Source organism: Strix aluco, chromosome 29, assembly GCF_031877795.1.
Source record: "Strix aluco isolate bStrAlu1 chromosome 29, bStrAlu1.hap1, whole genome shotgun sequence".
In the NCBI taxonomy this organism is placed as follows: Eukaryota; Metazoa; Chordata; class Aves; order Strigiformes; family Strigidae; genus Strix; species Strix aluco.
This window is the reverse complement of record NC_133959.1, coordinates 6,186,613-6,210,827: the sequence shown is the minus strand read 5'-3', so window position 1 is coordinate 6,210,827 and position 24,215 is coordinate 6,186,613. Positions and strand designations below refer to the sequence as shown.

At 65.0% G+C, this 24,215-nt stretch overlaps 1 protein-coding gene across 4 annotated transcripts in view; it reads left to right on the top strand.

The window, feature by feature from the left end:
- The first annotated feature begins 436 nt into the window (after positions 1–436).
- Positions 437–24,215, top strand: part of NFIC (nuclear factor I C) — a 47,473-nt gene continuing 23,694 nt past the window's right edge. The window contains exons 1-2 of one of the 4 annotated variants that reach the window (XM_074808879.1): positions 437–781; positions 21,122–21,653. In XM_074808879.1, coding sequence (XP_074664980.1) covers positions 779–781; positions 21,122–21,653 — 535 coding nt within the window. In that variant the 5' untranslated portion in view covers positions 437–778. Of the gene's footprint in view, positions 782–2,510; positions 3,279–21,121; positions 21,654–24,215 lie in introns of those variants that run through there. The other 3 variants (XM_074808880.1, XM_074808881.1, XM_074808878.1) reach the window with 3 other exon arrangements.

Sequence of the window (24,215 nt, the reverse complement as noted above, 5' to 3'; positions counted from 1 at the left end):
GAGGAGGAGGAGGAGGAGGAGGAGGAGGCGGAGGCGGCGCGGCGGGAGGAGGCGGCGATGGGGCCGGGGCGCTGCGGGCTGCGAGGAGGAGCCGTGCCCGGCCGGAGTTGGGCTTCGCTGGGGGGGGGGCGGGGGGGATGCCAGCTTTGCTTTTCCATAGGCGCAGCCCGGCCCTCCGCCGGCCTTCTCCCCGGTTTTTTTTTTTGGTTTTTTTTTAATTTTTAAAAAAACAGATTTTTTTTTTTTTCCTTTCTTGCCTTCCAAAAATAACCATCGGCCCCCCCTCCCCGCGTTGTCCCCCCCCCCCTCCCCAGCCCCGCCACCCCCGCGGCGCATGAGGCCGGGCTGGGCTGGGCCCCGCCGCGCTCCCGCCGCCCCGCACCGCCCGCCGGCCCCGCCGCCGCCTCCCGCAGCCGCCCCGGAACTCGCCGCCGGCGGCGCCCGGCCCGGCCCATGCCCGGGGGCGCGGAGCCCGGCCCGGCCCGGCCCCCGAGGCGCTGAGGCCGGAGCATGGCCCCCGGCAGCCAGGCGGAGCCGGAGCGAGGGTGACCGCCCGCCGAGGACACTTTGCCGCTGCCGGTGGCCTTGGAGGGGGGGGGCTTTTATCTTAACTGTTTTGGGGGTTTTTAATTTTTTAATCATTTTTGGGGCAACGATTTTTTTCCTCCTCCTTCGGCTCGGTGGAAAACACACGTTTTAGAAAAAAAATACCAAAAAAGCCCACCCTCTTTGCTTTGCTTTTCGCAGCAACTTGGAAGCCCGTTAATTGCACTTGGCTATGGTAGGTCCCATGACACTTTCATTTTCTCTTCTACTTTCCTCCTCTCCCCCCCCCCACCCGTGTGCGTGTGTTTGCGTGTGCACCCACGAGCAAAAGTTGCCGGGGAGGGGGCGGCGGGGCCGGGGCGCTGCCGGCAGCGGAGTTTAATCCGGTGCGCGGGGCGGGGGGGCGCGGGGGCGGCAGGGGAGGGGGTGCCGGGGTGGCGGAGGGAAGTTGCCGCCGTCTCTCCTCCCCCTGCCCACCCCTCCCCGCGGTATAAGGGGGGGGGGGGGGGGGCGGAGGCGGGAGCCGCCCGGCGGGGAGGTCGCGGCGCGGGGGGAGCCTCCGCAGCCCGCGGAGGGCTGGATGGAGCTGAAAATGGCCGCTAAAAAAGGGGCGGAGAGGCTGCTCAGCCGCACCGACTTGAACTTGGAAGTGACGCCCCGGGAGGGTCGCGCTCAAGTCCGCGCAGCGCTGCGCGGGGCCGCCCTGCCCGCGCCCAGAAGGAGGAGGGGGGGTCAAAAAATATTTAAAAAAAAAAATAAATCACCGTATTCGATGTAAGAATAAAAACATCCCCCCGGCCCCGCCGTGCTGGGCTTTTCCTGCTTCGCCTCCTGCCAGGCCACGGGGGGAAGCGCAGCGTCGGGGCTCCCTTCCCCCCCCCCCCCATCCCCCGAGCCGCCCCGGGGGGGGCGGGGGGGCGGCGGGACGCGGGGCCGGCCGGGGAAGTTTGCGCGGAGCCGGGCTGGTGGCGCCGCATCCCGCGGGGGCTGTTCTTAATGCAGGGGAAGGGGTGTTGGGGGAGAATAAACCCCAACCCCCCCTCCCCGTGCGGAGATGGTCCTGGGGGAACCGGCAAAAGTTGAGAGTAAAAAATCAGTTGTGCGGGGAGAGGGGCTGGCAGGGTGCCTTCCCCGGCAGAGCGGTGAAAAAAAAAGAAAAAAAAAAAGAAAAAAAGCCTTTTTTCTTCTTCGGGGAGAACCAGGCAGGGCTGGAGCCGCGGCCCCGCAGCCGGGCAGCGGTCCCTGCCTGCATTTCAGGTCACTGCAGGGAGCAATTAAAAAAAAAAAAAACCCATATATGCGTGTCTGAAGGGAGGTGAGAGCGGGGCTAAATAAATCGCCAACCTCGGGAGGCTGCGCCCGCCATCCTGCAGGGCTGAAACTCACTTTCACAATTAGGAGCCGGGGATTCCCTTTGTTTTTCTGTACGTGGCTCTCGCCCTCGCTCGCTCTCTAATTAGGTTTTATTAAAGCCTGCAGAATTGGTTGGTGGCGGTGGTGTTTCTGGAGTGAGAACTTGCGGTTTGGAGTTTGCCGAGCGCAGGGCTCCGCTTTTTTTTTCGCTTTCTCTCTTTGTGCGCTCGGGGCGGGGGGGACGCGGGGCTGCCCGTGGCGCTTCCCCCCCCCCCCCCCAGCAAGAGCGTCGAGATGCTGCCGGTCGTTAAAGAAAAGGGGGGGCGGCGGAAAAATAAGCGTCTCTCCGCGGGATAAGGGGGGATGCGGTGGGAGGGAGCGCGGAGCTGGCGGGGCGCGCCCCCCCCCGGGTACCGGGTGCGGGGGGCATCCCCCCTCCCCGCGCCGGGGCACCGTCTCTCGGGGCCGCTGCCCAGAAGTTGCACATGAATCTGCAGGGTTGGGGTTTGGGTTTTTTTTTTTTTTTCTCTCTCTTCCCTCGCCGTATTGGCTCTGTTTATTTAAAAAAAAAAAAAATTAAAAAACCCAAAACAACAAAAAATGGGCGAGCTCGCCCGGCGCTGCCCGCGTTGCCCGGCCCGGGCAGGGCCGCCGGGGCACGGGGGGACTCGTCGCCCCGCGGAGGGGGGGGGCGGCCCGTCCCTCCCCCGCTCGCCCCTGCCCCGCAGCGCCTCGGCCCTGCGAGCCAAAGGGGGTTCCTACATCTTTAAATGGGATGTAATATTTTGGGATGGGCTTTTTTCATAACGTCACTTCATTCCTCGCTCCTTTTTTTTTTTCTTTTTTTTTTTTTTTTTCATTTTCTCATTCTTTCTTTTCTCCCTCTCTCCGCTGCCCGTGTCTCGGATGGAGCCGCTTCCCCTCTAACTTCCCCGCTGCCCGCCGCCCCTGCCTGCAGGCTGGGTGCGGACCCCCCCGACCCCCCTCCCGCGGGGTGAAGATGAGCCTTTTGCCTCTTTAAAACGCCCCCCCCCCCCAACCCCCAAACAAACAACAACAACAAAAAAAAAAAAGCTCTTTATTTTCCAGGGGGTGAAATTTTGCTTTTTCTTTTTCTTTTTTTTTTTTGGGGGGGGTGGAAGTTGGACCCTTTTTATTTCCTCCTCGGCCCCCCCTCCCGCGGGGCCGCCCCCCCCTGCCCGGCCGTCCCCCCCCGGGCCCCGCAGAGCCGCTCCGGAGGAGAGAGAGAGAAAAAACGCCCGGACTGCTCCAGCCTCCGAAATGACTCAGTAACTTTTACGCCTCGAGTCTCAGCCCTGCAATTAGCCACTTTCCCAGCACGGCTCGGGATGTATTCGTCTCCTCTCTGCCTGACCCAGGTAACCAGCCCCCCCGCGGCCCCCCAATTTGCCCCCCTTCACCGCAACAGACTTTTACAGTTGCAATGCAATGCAAAAAAAAAAAAAAAAAAAAGAATCACCCACCCCCCCCCCCGATAAAAATAATCATAACAGCGAAGGGTGGGTTGGGGCTGGTGTAGGGCTGCTCGAAGGAGCCGCGTTTCCCTCTTGCTTTCCCCCCCCCCCCGCCTTTTTTAGGGTTTTTTGGGTGTTTCTGGTGCTTTTTTGGGTTTTTCTGCCTCCGCTTTCACTTGGGGCGTTGGGGGGGGCGGGGGGGGAAGGTTGCGTTGTGGTTTGGGTTTGGTTTTTTTTTCGCTGCGCTCAGAGGTGGGTGGTGCAGGGAAGCCACCGACTTTGGGGCTGCGGGGGGACGCGGCGGGGTGCGGGGGGTCCCCGGTTGGGTTCGGGGAGGCTGAGGGGGGCTCGGCACTGCGGGTTTGGCCTCGGCCGCGCCGCCTCTTGCGTAGCGTGAAACTTTTTCCTTCCCCCCCCCCTCCCGCCCCAGCTTGGCTGCACATGGTGGGGTGTGAGGAGGTGGGGGGCTCACAGCCTTTTTCTTCAGAATTTCCAAGTTTGGGACAATTTGCAACTGGCTGCGCCATACCGTGCCGGTGGGCGAGAGGGCGGTGGGGGTCGCGCGTGACAGGATGTGGGGGGCACCCCCCCAGTCTGCGGGGCGAGGGGCCATGCCGGCCCCTGGCTGCACGGAGGGGTGTCGGGGGGGCAGCCCCGAGCCGTGTGCGTGGGGACGCTGGTGTCACTCCAGGCCACGCCGACGTGGCCCAGCGGCACGCGGCGGGGTGGCCGTGCCAGGGCCCACAGCAGGGGCAAGAGGGGCGTCCCTGGAGACTCCCCCTGACAGCCGGTACAGCCACCGGGGGGAGGCTTCAGGGCACCCCCCCTTGCCCGCACCATGACTTCTGCGGCTCTGCCTTTGCTCCGTCCTTATTGATCGCTGATATTTATTTAATTATTGAGCAGCAGCTTCCCCCTGCCCGGCTCGTAACCTCTTCCCCGCTGGCAGCCGCTGCCCGCTCCGGGCTCGGCCTCGTGCTGCCCCCCACGAGGGCTCCGCTCCGGTGCGGGCGGGGGCTGCGGCCGGACCCCCGTGCCCCCCCCCCCCGGAATCCTCCTGCCAGGCCTCACCCCGCGGGCAGGATCCGGCCCCACCTCAGAGGCTCGGACTCAGGGACCCGTCGGGGGGGTCCCCTCGGCAGCCCCGTGGCACCTGCGCTGGGCCAGAGGGGTCCGGCCTGGCCTCGGGCCCCGCCTGGGCGCGGTGCCGCGGGGGGGCTGGTGGCGGTGCCGCGGGGGGGCTGGTGGCGGTGCCGGCGCAGCCCCGGGCACTGACCAGGGCACGGGCACCGCTGGGCAGCGCCAGGGCTGCTCCAGTGACCTGGGATGGTGCTGCCCGTCGGGCAGTTGGCTTGGCGAGGGTCACACCTCAGTCTGTCTTCTCTTCTCTTATTCTTTGATCTTTTCTATTTTCTTATTGTTTTATCTTTTTTATTATTTTTCCTTTATTTTCTTTTTTCTATTTTTTCTATTTTTTTCTTTTCCTTGTCTTATTTTTCCTTTTTTCTTTTCCTTTTTTCTTTTCCTTTTTTCTTTTCCTTTTACTTTTCCTTTTTCTTTTCCTTTTTCTTTTCCTTTTTCTTTTCCTTTTTCTTTTCCTTTTTCTTTTCCTTTTTCTTTTCCTTTTTCTTTTCCTTTTTCTTTTCCTTTTTCTTTTCCTTTTTCTTTTCCTTTTTCTTTTCCTTTTTCTTTTCCTTTTTCTTTTCCTTTTTCTTTTCCTTTTTCTTTTCCTTTTTCTTTTCCTTTTTCTTTTCCTTTTTCTTTTCCTTTTTCTTTTCCTTTTTCTTTTCCTTTTTCTTTTCCTTTTTCTTTTCCTTTTTCCTTTTTCCTTTTTCCTTTTTCCTTTTTCCTTTTTCCTTTTTCCTTTTTCCTTTTTCCTTTTTCCTTTTTCCTTTTTCCTTTTCCTTTTTCTCTTTCCTCTTTCCTTTTTCATCTTTCTTTTTTCTCTTCTTTTTCTCTTTTTCCTCTTCTTTTTCCCTTTTTCTTTCCTTTTTTCTCTTTTCCCTTTTTTCCCTTTTCCCTCTTTTCCCTTTTCCCTCTTTTCCCTTTTCCCTCTTTTCCCTTTTCCCTCTTTTCCCTCTTTTCCCTCTTTTCCCTCTTTTCCCTCTTTTCCCTCTTTTCCCTCTTTTCCCTCTTTTCCCTCTTTTCCCTCTTTTCCCTCTTTTCCCTCTTTTCCCTTTTTTCCCTTTTCCCCTCTTTTCCCCTTTTCCCCTTTTCCTTTCCGTACTTACTCTCCCACCCTGCCTCCATCCTTCCCAGGGGTCCCACCACCTCCCTCCCATCCCAGTCTCCACTCGATGCTAGGTTGGCAGAGCCTGTTGTTGCCAGCTAACAGTGCTGGTCTGATGTGGGAAGCCGTGCGGTCGCTGGCCGGCCGGCCCGAGGCTGGCAGGAGCTGTTCTGCTCACAAACCCGTGCTGTTCCCAGCGCTTCGCCCAGCCGATGAGGGGGAGCTGGTTTTTCCTCCGTAGATCCCAGCCTCCACCCCGCTGCCTTTGCGCGGGGAAGGCTCCAGTTTCCCCCAACTTGCCCTGGCGTAGCCTCAGCCCCAATCCAGCCCAGCTCGGATGGGATCAGACGTCGTCTGCACCTACCGGATCTGGCCCCCCGCCGCTCCCCCCGCCGCCAGCCGAGCCGTTCCCATCCCACCCGCGCGGCGGGGAGGCTCGCCTGGGCTCGGGAGCTGCGGATGGTGATGTGGATACATTGGAACGTGCGCGGGAGCCGCCCTGCCTCTGCCGTCGTGCATCTCCCCCCCGCTACCGCCACTGCCAGCCCCTCGAGCCCTGCGTGGCCACTCAGACCCCGGCTACCACTCGGGCAGCTGCCCTTCCCGGCCGGAGCTGATCCAAGCTGGGGCTTGGCAGCCCAACAGCCCCAGAATAGCCCTGGCAAAGGCATCGTCCATGACACGCTCCTGGCCAGGGCCTCGGCCGAGTCTCCTGTCAGGCGAGGAGGGTGACTCTGTGCCCTCCTCAGCTCTCTGTCCCTGCGTGGGGACTTCCTCCTGCTCCCCTGGCTCAACTCTGTCCACCCTCAGGGACAGGCCGGGAAGTCAAGAGGGAGCTGCCCGGATTAGCAGGGAAGCAGCACCGGCACCGCCGCCACGCACGAGGCCTCACCCTGCCCACAGGGAAGCTGGGGGGGGCTCCGGCTGCCAGAACTCTGAAATAACCCCGACGCTAAAGCAGCCGCCACTGGCCCCTCACGTGTGTCCCTTGGGAGCCTCTGCCGAGGAGCCGGTGGTGTCTCCAAAGCCAGAACAGTTATCCCCGGCTCCTGGATCTGCAGTAGGGTTGGGGGGGCGGATTTGTGATGCTCCTGGTGGGGGGAGATGAGCAAATTTTATGACCGGTGATGCTTTTGCAAACTTCTGGCTTGTTTCTGGCACCTGGCAGTCACCCTGGTGCTCGCTGAGCCCCCAACCCTGGTACCCGTAGGCTGGGAACGAGGCGAGATGGGAGCTGGCCTCAAAGGCAGCTGGAGCCGTAAAAGCCAGGCACCCCGCCGGGGTCCGGCTGGAGACCCTCTCCCCTCTGCCAGGCCCCACAGCCCCGCTCCCACCGCTTTGCTCAAACGCGTCCTTGGAGACTGGCGTCGGTGCAGAGGTGATGCGCCCGCATCGCCAGACCGAGAGCTGGCAGCCAGGCCTGAACCCCTGCGTGTGCTATAGCCAGCAGCACCCGATCCCGGGAGCAGCACCCGATCCCGAGGGCAGCACCCGATCCCGGGGGCAGCACCCGATCCTGGGGGCAGCCTGGCCAGGCTGGCCTGGCACAAACCTCTGTACCAGCGAACACCGTCAGCACCCGGGGAAAGGGGCGCGCCATGGTGCCCAAGGGACGGAGCAGGGCTGCAGGAGGCATCGTGGCCACGTGGCCCAGTCGCAGCCGCATCTCCCAGGTGCCGAGGGGGATCTCGCCTCTCCCCGGCCTCCACCACTGGGTCGGGCGCGCGGCTGTAGCGGGGAGCTGCCTGCTGGGCACATCTCACCGGGGCATCCTTTGGCAAATCTCTTTCCCAAAAAGCGCTGCAGCTTTTCAGCGAGAGAGAGGGGAGTGCTGGTGCTCACCCCCTCCACCAGTAGCTCTGGCGAACTGGTTTCCAGCCGGGAGCTCAGATCGGCTGCCAAAGGATGGGAGCAGCAAGCCGGGCACGGCGGGGGGAGAGAGGGAAGGTTGCAACACACTTTCAATTCTCCCATCTGCTGAGTATTGTTTGGGAAAAACAATGAGGCTGTTCTTTAAATGTAACCTTCGGGAGATCCTCGCTTTCCCCGCAAGGCGCCTGCCGTGCCCGCCTGCCCCGGCGAGCCCTGCCCTGCCACTTGTGCCGGCAGCGCTGCGAGGACCCCGCTGCTTCTCCCCAATCTGATCTTAAATCTGGGAAAAATAGACCCTGTTTTAAGTGCGGTTTATGAAGCCGATAGGAGGGCTGGGGTGGGCACGCGGGGTGGTGGGCAGGATAAGGCCAGGCCTGCTGCACGAGAGATGCCGTCGGGTGAGAGCGGCGCGGCTGGGTGGCCAGCGCTCACGCTGCGCCACTCTCCACTGCATCACCTTGAACTTGGCTGGGGCCTCGCACAATAAATCAGCCGCTCTCCTCCAGCGCACTGAGGTATCCGCCAATAATTCACCTTCGCGGGCAGCTCTGCCCCTGCCTGCTCTTCCCTCCCTGCCTGCAGTTCTCTCCGTACCAGGGCAGGCAGCGAACCCGCCGCGTGCCCGGCACTGCAAGCATGCGCGCGCTCTTGCAGCTCGCTGAACAAAGCCCAGCCGCCAGGGCCCAGCTCGCTGCCCGGCTATCTTCAAGCGAGCGGGGAATAACTCCCTTCGGGGCTTTTTTATTCCCCCGAGCCCGGGTGGGCTGGGGGTGGGTGCTGGGAGCCATAGCCTGAGCCTGCTTTGACCCGGTGGTTTTTCCCCTCTTGCAGGGGTGGCTGCAGCGTGGCCAGTGCGGTGGGTGTGGACGCGGCAGTGTTGGCGCGGCGAGGCTCAGCAGGCAGAGGAGCTGTGCCGAGGGCTAGCCGAGCCGAGGGCTGGCTGTGCCGAGGGTTAGCCAAGCTGAGGGCTAGCCGAGCCGAGGGCTGGCTGTGCCGAGGGCTAGCCATGCTGAAGGCTGACCATGCTGAGGGCTAGCCAAGCCGAGGGCTGGCCGTGCTGAGGGCTAGCCGTGCTGAGGGCTAGCCATGCCAAGGGCTAGTTGTGCTGAGGGCTAGCCGAGCCGAGGGCTAGCTGTGCTGAGGGCTAGCCGTGCTGAGGGCTAGCCATGCCAAGGGCTAGTTGTGCTGAGGGCTAGCCATGCTGAGGGCTAGCCATGCTGAGGGCTAGTTGTGCTGAGGGCTAGCCATGCTGAGGGCTAGCCATGCCAAGGGCTAGTTGTGCTGAGGGCTAGCCATGCTGAGGGCTAGCCATGCCAAGGGCTAGCCATGCCGAGGGCTAGCTGTGCCAGCTGCCCCTTGGCACAGCAAAGAGCGAGAATGGCGGCTCCGGCCGGGAGCCCTGGGCAGCCCCAGCGCAGAGAGCTTGAGAGCGCCGGGGGAAATCTGCCACGGTGGCGGCGAGAACTTCATCCCGGCCCAGGTCTGCACATGGTGGGGAGGCCCTGGAGCTGGGTTTGGCACCCAGAGGGAAAGGGGGGAACAGTGTCCCCTGCCTTTGGGGGTGATGGAGGCAGGTCCCTGCAAGGCTGAGCTCTCCGTGACTGGCCGAGGATGGCCCCGAGGACAGGGATGGCTTCCCCTGCCTGCTTGCCAGCTTTCCTTGCCCAGTGCTGCCTGTGCCAGCCTTCCCCGTGCCTGGCCCCTGGACACTTCCCCGCAGCCCAAGGGGTGCCCATCGTCCACCCCCGGCCCTCCCGGCGTGGCTGCACCTGTGCTGGGGACCAGCCGAGCCCTGGATGGCAGCGATGGGGATGGTGGCAGTGATGGGGAGTGTCCCCGGGGTCCCTTGCTGGAGGGGAAGAAGGAGGGCTGGAGGCGAGGTAAAATATCTCCCTGCGAGTCTGGCTCGCTGCCTGCCGCCCCCGGCCGTGCTGTGGCTCTTCCTGCACAAGGATGGCGGTGCCGGCGCTGAGCACCACCGAGGGGGCTGAGCTCCTGCGGGAGGGGGCCAGGGGGGCCCTGTTCCCCCCCCACTCTCTGCACCCGAGTCGGGGGGTGCAGGCAGGGCCTCGGGGTGGGGATTTCTCCCGTGGCACCTCGGGGCTCGCTGCGCAGGTCGGGGCAGGGCGGCGAAGGCGATGGGGAGCGGCCAGGGCATCGATGGGTGCTCAGCCCTGCGGGGCCCGCACCACATGGCATCACCAGTGACATCCCCACAGGGTGGCTGGGAGCTGCCGGTGGGGCTGAGCCCAGGAGGGGTTGCCCAGAGCTGCCCAGTGCCAAACCCCCGTGGATTTTGGGTACCAAAGCACCTGTGGAGGCTTTGGATGCGCCAAGTCGGCACACGCAAGAGCCTGAGCTCAGCCTCCCTCCCAGGTCAGCTGGGCACCCTGAGAGAGTGTCACCCTCGGGGAGGGGACACAGACCCCCAGGATGTGCCATCTGCAGGGTGGGGATGCAGAGGGTCCCCACGGGCATCCCAGGGCCTGGCTCACACCCGGGCGGGCGGCTGGGTTCGCCATCCGTCACGTCGGCCTTGGGCAGGCATCCCCCGCGGCCGCGCCGCGCTGTGCCAGCTTGGCTGGGACCCAACGCCCTGCGCTGGCCGCCAAGGCCCGGCGCTTCCCAAGTCCTGGAGAGGAGCTGGGAAAGGATCCCGCGGCCCAGGTGCGGCAGCGCTCACGCGCTGGGGGACCCGCGGGCCAGCCCCTGCCAAGGATTGATTTCTCGGTTAACTCGCCGCTGCTTTAAAAGCACATTAATCCTCCCTTCCCCGGCCAGCAGCCAGCTCTAATCAGCATTTTGGGCAAAATCCCCAAGTCCAGGCTTCAAGCTGCCCGCCGTGGGCATCACCCTCCCAGCCACCGCCGCTGTTCCAGGAGGGGCCGCGGCACCCTTAGGCAGCACTGCCTGGTACGGGAATGCCAGGATCCGGCCCTCCTGCTGACCCCTCTTCCCTGGGAGTTTGTTCAAATCCGTGGTCAGGTGGATTTTTTAAAAAGCTGGGGTTTTTTATCTTGTTTTTTAGAAAGAAGGCTTTTGCTCTCCTTGCAAAGGGCCCCTGCATTCCCTTCGTGGGGAAACGGTATTTGACCGGCTGTTGTCCAAAAAAAACCCCCAACATGTTTCTGATCACGAAAAACCAAGAAATATTTTTGCTTTCAAAGAAAAAAAAAACCCAGAGAGAGAAATGTTGATTTTCCACCCAGACGTTTCCCCTTTCCCCGAACCAGCCCCGAAACAAGAGGCGCCACCGCTCCCTCCTCGCCCCGGGACACCATCCTGGGGACACAGTCCCACTGGGGACACGGTGGATGCCACCCAGGGCTCATCTGGGCGCCAGCAGCAAGGGTGAAGGCAGTGCCAAGCACGTGCCCCCGCTCTCTGCTCAGCGCCCCTCTGCCGCCGCTCCCACCTTGCGGCAGGCCCCGTGGGCTGCCAGGGTGGATGGAGAGCGCCGGTGACCTGCCGGCTCTCCCGGGGGAGCCACCCCTCACGCTGTTTGCCGCAAAGCTCCCCGCTGCCTGCCCGCCTCGCCCCGGTGCAGCGGGTGACGAGGCTGCTTCATCCCACGGTTGCTTGGCGGGAGCTGCGATGTGCCGGATCCTGCACCCCCCTCCCGCCATCCCCTGGCTCCTGCCCGGCGATTCAGGAAAGCGAGACGGCGCGGGCTGTAATGTGACCCCCGCCACGCTGCGCCACAAAATCTCCTTTAGTAACCTGTGCGCCAGGACAGGCGAGCGGCGCGGCGTGAATACCAATGAAGCGGCGCTGGCAAAAAGTGCAGAGTAAAGGGTTTTTGATGGAAATGGCATTGCATGAGAAAGAGAGGGAGCGCGAGCGCGTGCCCGGAGCCTGCGCCTGCTCGCCAGCTGATGCCGCGCACATGGGCGCGCCGGGGCACACGCGTGTGTGCGCACACGCGGCCCGGGAGGTCGGGGGCCGCATGCGACTCTGCGGTGGGGTGCTGGGGCCGCGCTGCCCCGGCGAGGGCGGCGGGACAGGGGTGAGCGGGCAGAGGGGGCTGCGAAGCGCCAGTTGAGGGGACGCGTGGCCGGGGCGGGGGGGCTGCCGCGGGTGGCACGTCCACAGCGGCCGAGGCGCGTCCCGCGGCGCAGCGCGGCTCTGGCTGGCTGCGGGGAACCGCTCCTCTCCCCCGGCGAAGCGCGCTGCTGATCAAAGGTGCGGGTGGGGACGGAGCGGGCCTGTGCGAGCAGCACCCCTGGCTGTGCGCCACCCCACCTTCCCGCTCCGCTCCCCCGGGAGTTTGTTAAACAAATTTCTCTAATTGCACAAGCCGAGGAGTTTGCTGGAGAAAAAAGCCGGGGAAATTCCCCTCCTCTGGGCCACCCCTTCCCCACTTCCCCCAGGGCAGGCGGCGGAGAGCGAGCAGATCCCTCCCCACGCCCCCCCCCCCCCCCCTCCCCGGCTCTGCAGGAGGCTGCGACCCCGGTGCCTGCGGGGCGCAGCTGTGGGGTGTCCTCAGGTCACCCCTGCCCACGTGGGGACGTCCCCTGCTCAACCTCCTCGGAGCCAGGTCACCCACATCCCCTCTCGTCCAGCCTCCGGGGTCGGACCCTGTCACCTAACACGGTGACACCCAGCACCGCCGTCTGCCCTTGCCGGCTGGCATCCTCCATCGCTTGGCTGAGCCCCCCCTGGAAATGGCCTTTGCGAGCCGCCTGTGGGCAGCCCCTGACACCGAATCCCATCGGATTAGCAAACGTATGGGATAAAAGCCTCGGCTTGGCGGCAGCTCTTTACCGGGTGGGGGCTGTGGCGGCAGCCCTGCCAAGAAGGGAGGATGCGCGGCCAGGCGCCTGCCCTGGCTCCCGCTGAGGTCATGGCTATAGATAGCCCGGGAGGGCACAGGGCCGAGGGCAGGATCTGCGCACACCCTCGCCAGCTCCCCCAGGAGTCCCGGGAGCACCCACCGGGGCTCTGAGGGTTGCTGGTGGGGGGCGGGGGTGGCACCTGCAGGGACACGCTGCCGCCGGCGTGCCCAGCCCCGCCGAGCACTGCCCGACACCCGCCATCCCCTCTCCATCCTCCGCGGTGAGCGGGTTTCCGCAGCCTGGGGCTCCACGGCCAACACAGTGACTGGGGGCGGCTTTCTCTGTTGTTTCCCACCAGGTTTCCTCCCTCGGCCGCTCTCAAGAGAAAGCTGGGCTGGGGCATCCCCACCCCCAGGGTGCACCCATGGGTGTAAAGGTGCTGGGTTGGGGAACACAGAGCCAGGGTTCACCCCCCCCAGCCGCCTGGTCTCGGTGCAGCTCAGCTCCCACAAAAGGTGGGTGCATGCCCAGGGTGCCCCCACCAGCCCCGCAGAGCCCCGGGGTGCCAGGGTGGCTGGGGAAGGCGTTGTTGATGAGGGCACTAAAAATAGAGTGGGACTGGGATCTTAATGGGACTTTGTGGGAAACCTGGAAACATTTTCTCATCCCCGTAAATGAGTCCAGATGCATTAGCGATGACTGCATCGCATCCTGAGGTACCGCCGCAGGGAACCGGGACGTGCTCACCAGCCTCCTCGCCTCGTGGTGGTGAATTGGTTGGAGCGGAGAGTCGCCGGCAGCAGCACCGGGGCCAAGCCGCAACCTTGCTGCGTCCCGTGTGGGGACGGGGACAGGAGCCGGCCGGCCAGAGCTTGCCCAGCATCACAGCAGTGAGGACCCTGCCCTCTCAGCCGGTCCCCACCTCCAGGGAGTCTGTGCCCGGCACCCATGGGTGCGCAAGTGGGTGTTCGCGGCTCTACGTGCAGCCGGGAGCGTGTGAGAACGCGCAGACTGGTAATGGCGCCGTGGCCTCCAAACCTTGGGGCTTTCTGAAGCCCCCCAGGGCCTGGGGCTGGCAGCGAGGAGCGCTGAGGCAATGCGGGAGGCCCCCCCCCTCAGTCCTAGGGCCAGCGATGTTGGCACCCCCCTGGCATCCTGGTGCACCCCGTCGTGGCGTCAAGCTGGCAGGATCCAGCGTGAGGGGGGTTTCCTTCTGCTCCGCTGTGGAGCCGGTGGCCGGGGTATTGGCTCCTGGAGTGCCTGGGCCTGCTCAGGGACCTTGGACTCCCCTGGGGGATGGCTTGGGGCCAGCCTGGGCAAGTAGCCCAGGGCGGGTGGCTGGTGGACTGCACATCACGAGGCAGGTTGGCACAGCTGTCTCCACGGTATGGCGGTGTTACGTAGCGGTTACAGCAGTGGTCCAGGAGGCAAGGGCGGTCCCACCCCACATCTCAGTTTACCTCCAGGTGGGGAACAAGCACCCAGCACGGGAAAGGGGCACTCGCCCCCTGCCCCAGCCCTGGGCGCTGACTCGTCACACGGGGGACAAGGGCACCGGCCACAGCCACTGGCCTCCGCGCCGGGCACCGCCGGAGCCCAGCGTCCCGAACAGAGTCCCTTTGTGTGGGCCGGCCCCCGCTCCTGCCGCTTGGGAGGCATCCAAAACCCTCCCGAAATAGGACCCGGCCAGGCTCAGCCTTTGAATCTCCCCAGGAAGGCTCTGCTGAGCTGCGGAAAGCAGATGGAACTCCCCCCATTAAAGCAGTCTCATCCTTCAGCGCTTGGGGTGCAGGATCCGGCTCCGCTCGGGGCAGTGCTGAAGCTTCGGGGACACCCTTGTGTCTCTCTGGGAGAGCCTGTCACCGCCCTGTGCCTCAGTTTCCCCATCCCTAGGTGGTGGGTGCTGACAGGGTGTTCCCAACCCCCAGGGAGCCCGTGAGATGCTGGAGCAGCGGGTGAACTGCTGGCGCGTCCGTGGTGCGGCAAAGGTGACAGGGCTGCGGGGGGGCCGTGAACTCTTCACCGCCAGGGCCCCGGGGGCCGCCAATCCTCCCACAAGGTCGCCAGCTCCTCAGCAAAAGGCCGGGGCTATTTTTAACCAGTGACTTGCTCCAACCCGTCAGGGATTGGATTTGCAGCAGGGTGAGCACCACAAGCTCATTGCGGTGCTCCCCGTCATGGGGTGCAGAGACACCCCCGGTGCCATCCCCACCCCCAGCAGGCACCCCCAGGAGGGAGCTGCAGACCCCTTTCTGCACCCCCACACCTTTAACGGTGCATGATGGAGGGGTGAATTAATCCCCCTTGGAAAGACCAGGATGGAGCAGGCAGGGCTAAAAATACGTTGGGAGGGAAATAAAACCTCCTGCGTCAGGGGCTAAAGCCGGGCTCAGAGCCCCGGGCTCAGCCTGGGGGGGCTGGGGAGGCCCTGCTTGGTCCTGGCTTCCTTGGTGCTCGGGGCGGGGGGAGGTTGTTGAGGCAGCGCTGCCTGCTGCCTGCCCTGCCGGGGTGGACGCGGTGCTGCCAGCCCCCATGCGTCTCCTGCCTCAGTTTCCCTCTGCACTTCTGGGGGTACAAGCTGCCGCCGTCCCTGCGCCACATCCTGGCAGCTCCCAAGCTGGGACCCAGGGGTCCGGGGTGGGCGAAGCGCTGGGTCTCGGGCACCGCTCCAGCCCTGCCACCCCCGTAACCGCAGTCCCCACCGTGTGCCAGGAGCGGGGCTGGGGGGAGCGGGCCACCCCCGGGGCCCCGCGCTGACGCAGGGCCGGGCGGAGGAGCTGGCAGCGCTGGGGCCTGTTGGCAAAGCTTTTTTTTTTTCCAGTTCCATAAGACATTTCCCTTCCTTGGAGCCCCAGGGGGGTTTCAGCTGGGAAGCCACGTGGCTCCGGCGCTGCCGGCCACGGGATGCTTCCCGAGGCGGGGGGACGTCTCCTTGGCCATGGGCCGGGACCCCTCCATGCTCCCTCTGTGCCGCTCGCGGGGCTCTTCCCGCGCCCCAGCAGCCGCCATCGCGTCCTGCCTCTCCTGCAGGCTGCCTGGCGGGTGCCGTGCCTCAGTTTCCCCATCTTTGGAAAGGCAGCGCCGCACCCTGGGGGTAGGTGGGGTCACCCCAGGGAAGCAGCTGAGCCGTCGGCTCCTGCACCCCGAGGGGGACGGGCAGAGACGGCACCTGGGGAGCTGCGGCACCTGGGGGATCCGAGGGAGGCTGCGGGAAGGCAGCAAGCGGCCCCGGGCGCTCCCACCGCCAGGTCTCCCTCCCCAGCACCCTCCTGGCTACTCTGCCCGCCGGTGCCGCTGGCTGTGCCGCTGCTGGGGACCATCCCCAGCGCATCCTTACCCCTTCCCCGCAGCCCGGGCACGCCACTCCCCAGTTTGGGGTGTATTTAGCGAAGCCAGGGACCAGCAACACCAGTTGTTGCTGGAGGTGAAGGTGCATGCGGGCAGACCAGAGGTGGGGTGATGGGCACAGGGCTGGGGCATATATTGTGCCGCCGGAGAAGCTCCCCCCGGCTTCAGCCCACCTGGGCCACCCCCGGCTGCCGGCGGTGCTGCGTCCCCAGGGAGGGCTGTGCCGGCTGGCGCGGGCCCAGGCAGCGCTGGCACCTGAGCCCGGGGCTGTGAAGAGAGCTGCTTTTCTTCCTGCTGTTTTCCAAAGCAACTGGCAGGTTCGCTGCCTGCCGCGGCCTCCCATGACCCGCGGCGGCGGCCTCGGCGCGCTCCCCGCGCCCCCGCTCGCAGCCGCACCACCTGCGAGGGCGAGCGCCGGCATCGCCTCCCGCCCCGGCACGTAGGCGCAGGCAGGTGGGCACCGGCCTGGTGCAGGGCGCTGGCGGGATGGGACCCCCCGGGGTGTTTTTGGGCACCACCGGGCACGGGGAGCCCAGGGCAGCTCGGCGAGGGGTCCGGGGCGGGTGCGTGGTGAGCACCAGGTACTTTATTAGCCCATCCTGAGCGGGGCTGAGCATCGAGGCAGTGCATGAAGCGTGGGAGCCCCTTTCTGGCTTTGCGTCCGTCCCGGCTGACCCTCGCACCAGGGTGGCCGCATCCAGAACACGCTGTGGGTACGGTCCAGCCTCTGTGCAGCCTTGAGCCGTGCACGGATGTTGGCTGGAGGATGCTGCAGCTCTGGGAGAAAAAAAACCCTGGGGTCTGGGGAGAGGAGCTGCGGGGGGGTTGCACCGTGTCCTGCCTTCACCTCCACGCTGGCTGCCCCGGGCACTGGGGCTCCGTGCCCCGGCGCAGGCTGCGAGAGGGGTTTTGCAAGCGTGGGGCTGGGTCGTCCCCACCCCAGCTCAGCTGCCGCTGCCGGGAGCTGGGGGGGGGCATCGCCGCCACAGCCTGTTCTGCCCCACGGGCAGCTCCGGCGCAGGGCCGGGTGTGCGCGGGCGAGGCCAGCACAGCTCCCGTGCGTTCTGGGAGCTCCCTCCTGCTGCCCCGCGTGCCTCGGTTTCCCTTTCCATCCCCCCAGCACAGCGGTACCGCTCTCCGGGGCCAGGGAAGCCTCGTTAGGACTTGCCGAGCAGGCCGGGAAGCCTGGCTGCGCCATGCCGGCGAGCAGCAAAAATTATGAATAAGCTCTTGTTAATAAATACTTTATGATGAATCCAAATAGATTTCCTTCTCTGGAGCAATTATTGTAAAATGGGCTCTAATACGGTGCAGGGCTGGCCCCGGGAAGGGCTGGGTGCTTTTCAGGGCCTAAGTGCCTCCTTCCATCCCCTCTAATGAGCACTTCCCAATCATTTGCATCTGTCTCGGCAACAGGTCTCATTACCAGGTTAACTTATTACCGAGAGCCGCTTCGGCAAACAGTTAAGAAGCAGCTACCGGCGGCTTTGCTGGGGCTGCGTGAGAGCGTTTTGTCTGTGCCGGGGCACCCGTGGGCTCCCGCAAGGGGAAACTGAGGCTGGGGCGAGCAGCGAGTCCCTGCCATGCCCCTTTCGGGTACTGGGATTTCGGGATTTTCAGGATTACCGCCATCTCTCTAGCTGCATCCCCCCCGCCGCCACGCCGAGGCTCCCCGTGGCATGGCGCCCAGTGCCAAACTTGCCAGCCCCTGCCCAGGCTCGCGCGGCCGCGGGGAGTGGGACCTGGCAGGAGCAGCGGCCGTGGGAGCCGGCAGCAGTTTGGAGGTGTGTGGCTGGCTGGTGGGGAGGCTGAGCATCCTTTCATAAAATAAACCCTGTGTGGTCCCTGCAGGGCCGGGATGCGGCGAGGTCGCCCCGCATCGCTCCCTGCCCGCGGTGGGGATGGCATCCTGCTCCTCCCTGGGGCCAGGGCAGGGCTGGTGGGGAACAACACCAAGGTGACTGATCCCCCCTGTCCCCCTTCTCCTCCTCCACCCCCCCCACCCACACCCCACCATGAAAACTGCTTGGGAATTTCCTGAGGACATGTTTTTTTCATTGGAAAATTCAGGCTGTTTTGCCGAGCCTGACCTGTTCGGACAAGGTGTTCGAGCGGAGGATGCTCAGAGGCCTGGCCAGCCCTTGCCGCGGTGCCCAGCCACAGTGCCCGTGCCTGGCGCTGTGTCTCTGTGTGGCACAGAGCATCCCCCACCATCCCCGGGGGGGGGGGCACCCGCCGCCACCGAGCAGCCGCGGTGCAGAGCCCCAGCACCAGCCATGGTGAGGACAGGCAGGAGCCTCGGCTGTGCCCCCACCAGCTTCCTGGCGCTGCTAAACCCCAGGCTGCCAGAGGAGTTAATCCTGGCACAGCTCCACGCAGATGGCTCCTTCCCCTCCCCACTCCACGGCAGGACTGACACAGGACAGAGCCGGGCTTGACCCATGCCTCAGTTTCCCCTCGCAGCATCTGGCGCTGTGGACGGGGGGGCGAGGGGCCGGCAGCACCCTGACGCAGGCGTGCTCCTCCCCGGGTTGCGGGGCTTTACAAGCCCGGGCTGGATGAGGCCCAAGCACAGGCTCTGCTGCCAGATTCCCATCCGGAAGTGCCCCGGGAGCAGCCTCGTCTGGGGTATTGCAGCACGTCTCTGCTTCCCAGCCCCGTGAAGAAAAAACAGCAGGAGAAACACTTAACCAGCCCTTTGCCGGCGCTCGGTGCTGCCGGCTGGGGTAGGGGGCCCGATGGGGCTGGGGGACAGGGACAGATGGGAAGCACATCCCTGCCTTTGCTTTCCGAAGCGGAGCCGCTGTCAGGCCAGGGCGGTGCCGGCAGCGTGGTGGGGATGCGGGGCACAGGGAAGGTCCCCAAGTCCTTCCGCTTGTCCCCTCGGCCCCCCGCTGCAGCCATCCCACCGGCTGTCCTGGTGCCCCCCGGCTGCCCTCGCCTGGCCCCGCTAAAGCGGCTTAACTCTGCGCGGCATCGGCGCCGGATAAGCTGGGCAGGAGGGAAAGTTGGCGAGGGGCTGATTGGCTTTTGGTGCAGTGTTCGTCCCGCCGTAATCCTGGGGGCCCGGGGGGGCCACAATGGCTTCAGGGGCACCAAGGGCCATCAGGGCTTCTGCACGCAGCGGGTTTTTGGGGGGTCCGAGTGGGAGCTCGTGATGAGGGGGGACAAAGCCAGCGCCTGCTCAGAGCCCCACAGAAACTGGGACTTGCGCTTTCCGCCCTGTGGCGGGGCACCGAGCATCGCCTGGCCCCGCAGCGAGGGCGAGCAGCACCCAAGGGTGCTGCCTCCTCCAGCAGGGATAACCTGGTTCTTGCCTGACTTGCCTGCGGCGGTGCCCAGGGTGGCAGTGCCCAGCAGGAGGGCAGGGACAGGGACAATGGTGTGGTCCCCCCCGCCGGCCCTGTGGCCAAGCCCTGCCGCCGGCTGCCTGGGGAGGGTGGCGGGGCCGGGGGATGGCAGCAATTTGTAGGGCTCATCTGAATAACTGGCCACCAAGGAAGATCAGCCGCCCACCGCCCCGGCCAAGTATTGTTTTTGGAACTCGCTGCTGCTTTTTTCGGCTCCTGTCTTACTTTTCTTTGACCTTCTTCCCTGATTTAAGACACATGCCCAGCCCTTGCCCAGCTGCACTGAATTAGCGGCTGCTGCTGGGGAGGGAACCAGACCCTGCGGCTGCACGGGGCTGCAGCCACCCCGGGAGCTGCCGGTGGGGACAGGTCCCCTGGGCAGGGACAGTTTGCCCTGGCAGGATGAGTCCCCCAGGCAGGGATGGGTCCCCAGGGTCCCCAGGGTCAAGATGGATCCCCCAGCAGGGTTGGGGTCCCCATGGGTGGGATGGGTTCCGCAGCAAGGGTGGGTCCCCTGTCCCTTGTGGAGTATGGGGGGACACCGGCGGGGTCACAGCTCTGGAGAAGCTGGGTCCAGAGCGGGGGCTGTTGGCTCCCAGGGACGGCAGGGGTGTGTGCCGGGAGGGATGGGTCTGTGCTGGCAAATAACAGGATCTGTGCTTGGGGCTGGCTGGTGGTTCTGGGGGTCTGCGCCGGGTTCGGGGGACGGTAGGGTCTGTGCTGGGATGTCTGTGCCAGGTGACAGCGGGGTCTGTGCCGGGGACGCTGGTCCCGGGGCTGCGCTGAGGGAGCTGCGCTGGCTGTTCGCAGGGTTGGTGCCAGGGGAGCAGGTTTGGGGTTTTGCGGGGGCTGGTTTGGGGTTAGTGGGGTCTGAGCTGGACTTGGGGCTGAGTTGAAGTTAGTGGGGTCCGTACAGGGCCGGTCCCTGCTGGGAGCCTGCTTCAGGGGACACAGTTCCCTCCAAGCAGGGTCACTTCGGGACGTGTCTGATTTGACCCGGGAGCGGCATCGCTGCCCTGGGATGAGGGCACCAGCCGCTGCCTCCAGAGCCCTCGCCCCATCCCACTGCTGGGGGTCCCCTGGCTCCTGCCCGCAGCTGCCTGCTGGGTCCCTCCCCGGTGCAGCGCCCGCCCTTGGCACCCTCCCGGCTGGGAGGGTAACCCAAACCCGGGCACGACCCTGCGAGCTGGGGCCGTGGCACGGCGGTAGCAGCGGCCACCAGCCACCCCCTGCCCGGCCCTGGCAGCCTGCGGTGAGACTGGAGCGCCGAGCTGGGCTCTTTCCTTCACCACATCATCACCCATCATGAGGGACCCTCAGGGCCAAATCCTGCCCACAGGAGTCAGCTTGCCCATGGGGATGCTTGGCCCTCTCCCTGATGTTTTCCAAAGACAACTCCAAACACCCTTCTGTCCCACAGTGGGGTTGGGCCCCCCCCCCAGCCAGGAAGCACTGATTTTCCGAACTGGGAAAAAAAAGGGATGCGGGAAGGAGGGGCTGTGGAGAGGGATGCATTTTCCTTGTTTTCTTTTGGGGCTGGACTCGTCCAGCAGCGCTCACCAAATGGAAAAAGGCAGTCAGAGCATGCCTTGTGCGCCGGGCTGGGCGCCAGCTGCTGGGCTGGCCACAACTGGGGCAAACTGGGGGAGTTTCCCGCTGGTCCGGAGGGAGTGAAGAGGTCCAAGGCACCCACAGCCCATGCAGGAGCACCCGGGATGCTGGGGGTTTGGAGGACCCGTCCCTTGGGTGCTGTGCTCTGGCAGTGCCTGGCACCGACACAGCGGCTCCGGCGGGTGCAGTGTCAGGTGGGATTTCTGCACCTGTGGGGAGCAGATCCCGACGCGATGGGTGGGACAGGGAGAGGGTCCAGGCGCTGCCGAGGCGCTGAGCCCCTCCGCAGCACTGCCAGCGCTGGGATGTCCTAGACACCCCCAGGTGGGAGAAGTGCAGCTGGTGGGATTTACGGGGGTCTGTCGGGATGGGGGGGGGGTTCCCGCTGTGTGGGGAGGGGTTCCCTGTCCCTCTGCCTGTGCCTCTGCCACAGCTCTTCCGCTGGGACGCAGCCCAGAGGGGGTGTCCCCTGCGGGTCGCCACAGGCTCCTCAGCCATCACGGGTTGGATTTGGAGGGGAGGCTCAGCCGGGAGTGACCTCCTGTCCCTCCGCTCCCGCAGGATGAGTTCCACCCCTTCATCGAGGCGCTGCTCCCCCACGTCCGGGCCTTCGCCTACACCTGGTTCAACCTGCAGGCCCGCAAGCGCAAGTACTTCAAGAAGCACGAGAAGAGGATGACGAAGGATGAGGAGAGGGCGGTGAAGGACGAGCTGCTGAGCGAGAAGCCAGAGGTGAAGCAGAAATGGGCCTCGCGCCTCCTGGCCAAGCTGCGCAAGGACATCCGGCCTGAGTGCCGCGAGGACTTCGTGCTCTCCATCACGGGCAAGAAGCCCTCGTGCTGTGTCCTCTCCAACCCCGACCAGAAGGGCAAGATGCGCCGCATCGACTGCCTGCGGCAGGCGGACAAGGTGTGGCGGCTGGACCTTGTCATGGTCATCCTCTTCAAAGGGATCCCGCTGGAGAGCACCGACGGCGAGCGCCTGGTCAAGTCGGGCCAGTGCACCAACCCCATCCTCTGCGTCCAGCCCCACCACATCAGCGTCTCCGTCAAGGAGCTCGACCTCTACCTGGCTTACTTCGTCCGCGAGAGAGGTGGGTGCTCGGCCGCCTGTGGGGCAGAGCCAGGGTGGGTCCCCACCGGAGCTGGGGGGGGTTGTTCCAGCTTTCCCGTCCCCCCCAATGTCCGTCCCATCCCTGGCTCCAGCTTAGAGACACCACTTGGGGACACATTTCCCATTGCGGACCTTGCGAAGAGGAGCCCAGTGCTCCCCTCGCTCCAAACTGCTGCCCAAGTGGGTGCCCCCCACCCTGCCCATGCAGCCCCTTTCCCCCAGCCGGGACAGATCCGGGCTGCCCTGGGAGGTGTGTTCCGGGGAGGAGAGGAGGCGCGTGGTCCCTGAGGATGCTCCTGGCTCTGGGCATCCCCAGAGGGGGGTTTTGGGGGGATTAACCCCACATCCCATGCCTGCCTGACGTGACTGTGCCGGCAGCCCAGTGAGGAGCGGGTGGGCGGCGTGGGCAGGAAAGGGACAGCCTGTTCCCGAGGGCTGGAGCTGGGAGTGATCCAGCAGTGCCAGTTTGCCGTGGGCTGTGGTCCCAGCCCCTCACGGGGACGGGAGCAGCCAAGGCTGGCTGGGGAGGGGGCAGCAATAACACCGGTGGGGGCAAACCCCAGCAGCTCCCGGGGGGATGCGGCTCCCCTGCCCCTCACCTGCCCGGGGGTCCCACAGACCCGCTGGGACAACTGGGCTGGTTTCACTACAGCAAGGAGGGAGGGTCAGACCCACCCTCGAAGCCTTGATGGTCAAAAGGGGGAAACTGAGGCACAGCGGGGAGGGCAGATGGCGGTTACCAGGCGCAGAGGATTAGGTCCCTAAGCCATCGGCCCCGCCGCCGGCTCACACCACCTCCCTGTGTGTTGGGAGGGGAAGCTCATAGTACCTTGGGTCAGATCTTATTTTATCCGGGCAGGTTTGCTGTCCCTGACTGGTGACATGCTGGCACAGACACCCTCCTGGCAACTGGGGTCCCCCACAGACCCCGACATCCCCCAGCACCCCCAGGTGGGTGAGGAGCCTGGGGAGATGCTGTGCGATGCCCGCGGGCGAGGGTGAGGCTTGGTGTCACAGGGATGATGCAGAGCCAGGGGGGTCTGTGACACGCAGCCCCAAGGGGTGGTCAGGGGGCTCGTGGCCCCGCCGTGGCCAGGCCACGCTGCCCAGTGTGCGGGGACCAGGACATTGGTCCCCTCCTGGCAGCAACCCCCTGCCCTTGCCCGCGGCATTGGGTGATGCCCCCCAGCCGCGGCCCCCAGCCCCATGAGCCCATCCCCATCGACACCACAGCGGGGGGAGCGTGGGGCTGGTGGCTCCTTGCCCAGAACTGGCCAGGGCCCAGGGACAGATAGTGACAGCACAGAGGGCACCACGGTGCCGGCAATCCCAACAAAGCGGGTGCCAGCACCGTGAATCACGGTGAGCATGGGCAGCCAGAGACTGCTCTGCCCCCGCCCAGCCAGCGGTGGGACACGCTGGGTGACACTGGGGAAACTGAGGCATGGCAATGTGACCCCCCCTGCTCCCCATGGAGCTGCCTGTCCCGGGCAGGGCGCTGGGGGACACTGCCAGGCCCTCCTGGCTTTGGGGAAAAGCAGGGCACAGCCTCGCGGGGGCCAGATCCTGCCCCAGGCCCAGGTGGGACCCCATGCAGGTGGGGGGTGTGGGCGATCGGGGTGGGGGGGGGGGGGTGTGCAGTCACACACGCGTGTACAGCCAGGACCTGCCGCCCGGCCGCACCCCCAGCGCATGCGCACGTGTGGTGCCCCCATGCCCGTGCACGTGGCTCGCCGCTCGCGGGCAGGATGGGGCCCGTTTCCCAGCGGCGCACTGGGAATGGGAACAGTGGGTGCTGTGCTGGGGACAGGGGTGTCCCAGGCACCGGCTGGCGTGGGGACATGGGTGCCCTGCACAGGATGGGGTGCTGGGCAGGGTTAGAGGTGTCGTGTACTGGGCTGAGACATGGCCACGCTGGACTGAACTGGGATGGGGTACTGGGCTTAACTGGGGTGCTGCATGCCGTGCTGGGGGCACCCCATGCTGGGCTGGGGGCACCCTGCGCTGGCTTGGGTGGAGGCTGGGCTGTGTGTCATGCCGGACTGGGGGGTACCCTGTACTGGGCTGGACTGGGAGCACCCCCGTGCTGGACTGGGAGCCCTGTGATGACAGCAGAGACCAGGACCCCCACGGCAGCTGTGATGGGTCCCTGCGCCGGCGGCTTCCCTGGCCACGCCACAGCCGGCGGGTGTCCCCGGGGAGGTGGCTGCCCCTCTGCCACCACCCCCCGCCCCCACCGGCGACCTTGACCCCAGCGTCTGGGTCCCCAGCAGCCGCAGTCACCTGACTGTCTAATTGGGAACACAGTGGCTGTAAATACTCTCTGATAAGGCCTGGCAGCCTCTCACTTTCCCTGTTAAGGTCGCTCTGTGCCCCGGTTAAGGGGGACCGGGACGGACCAGTGGCACCAGCTGTGCTGGGGGTGGGGCCCCCGGGGTGCTGCAGGGCGCTGGGTGCTGTGGTAGGGTGGGTGCTCAGCATTGCCCCGGCCCACAGCGGGCACTTTCTGTGGGGCTGTGGCTAGAGAGGGGTTACCCGGGTG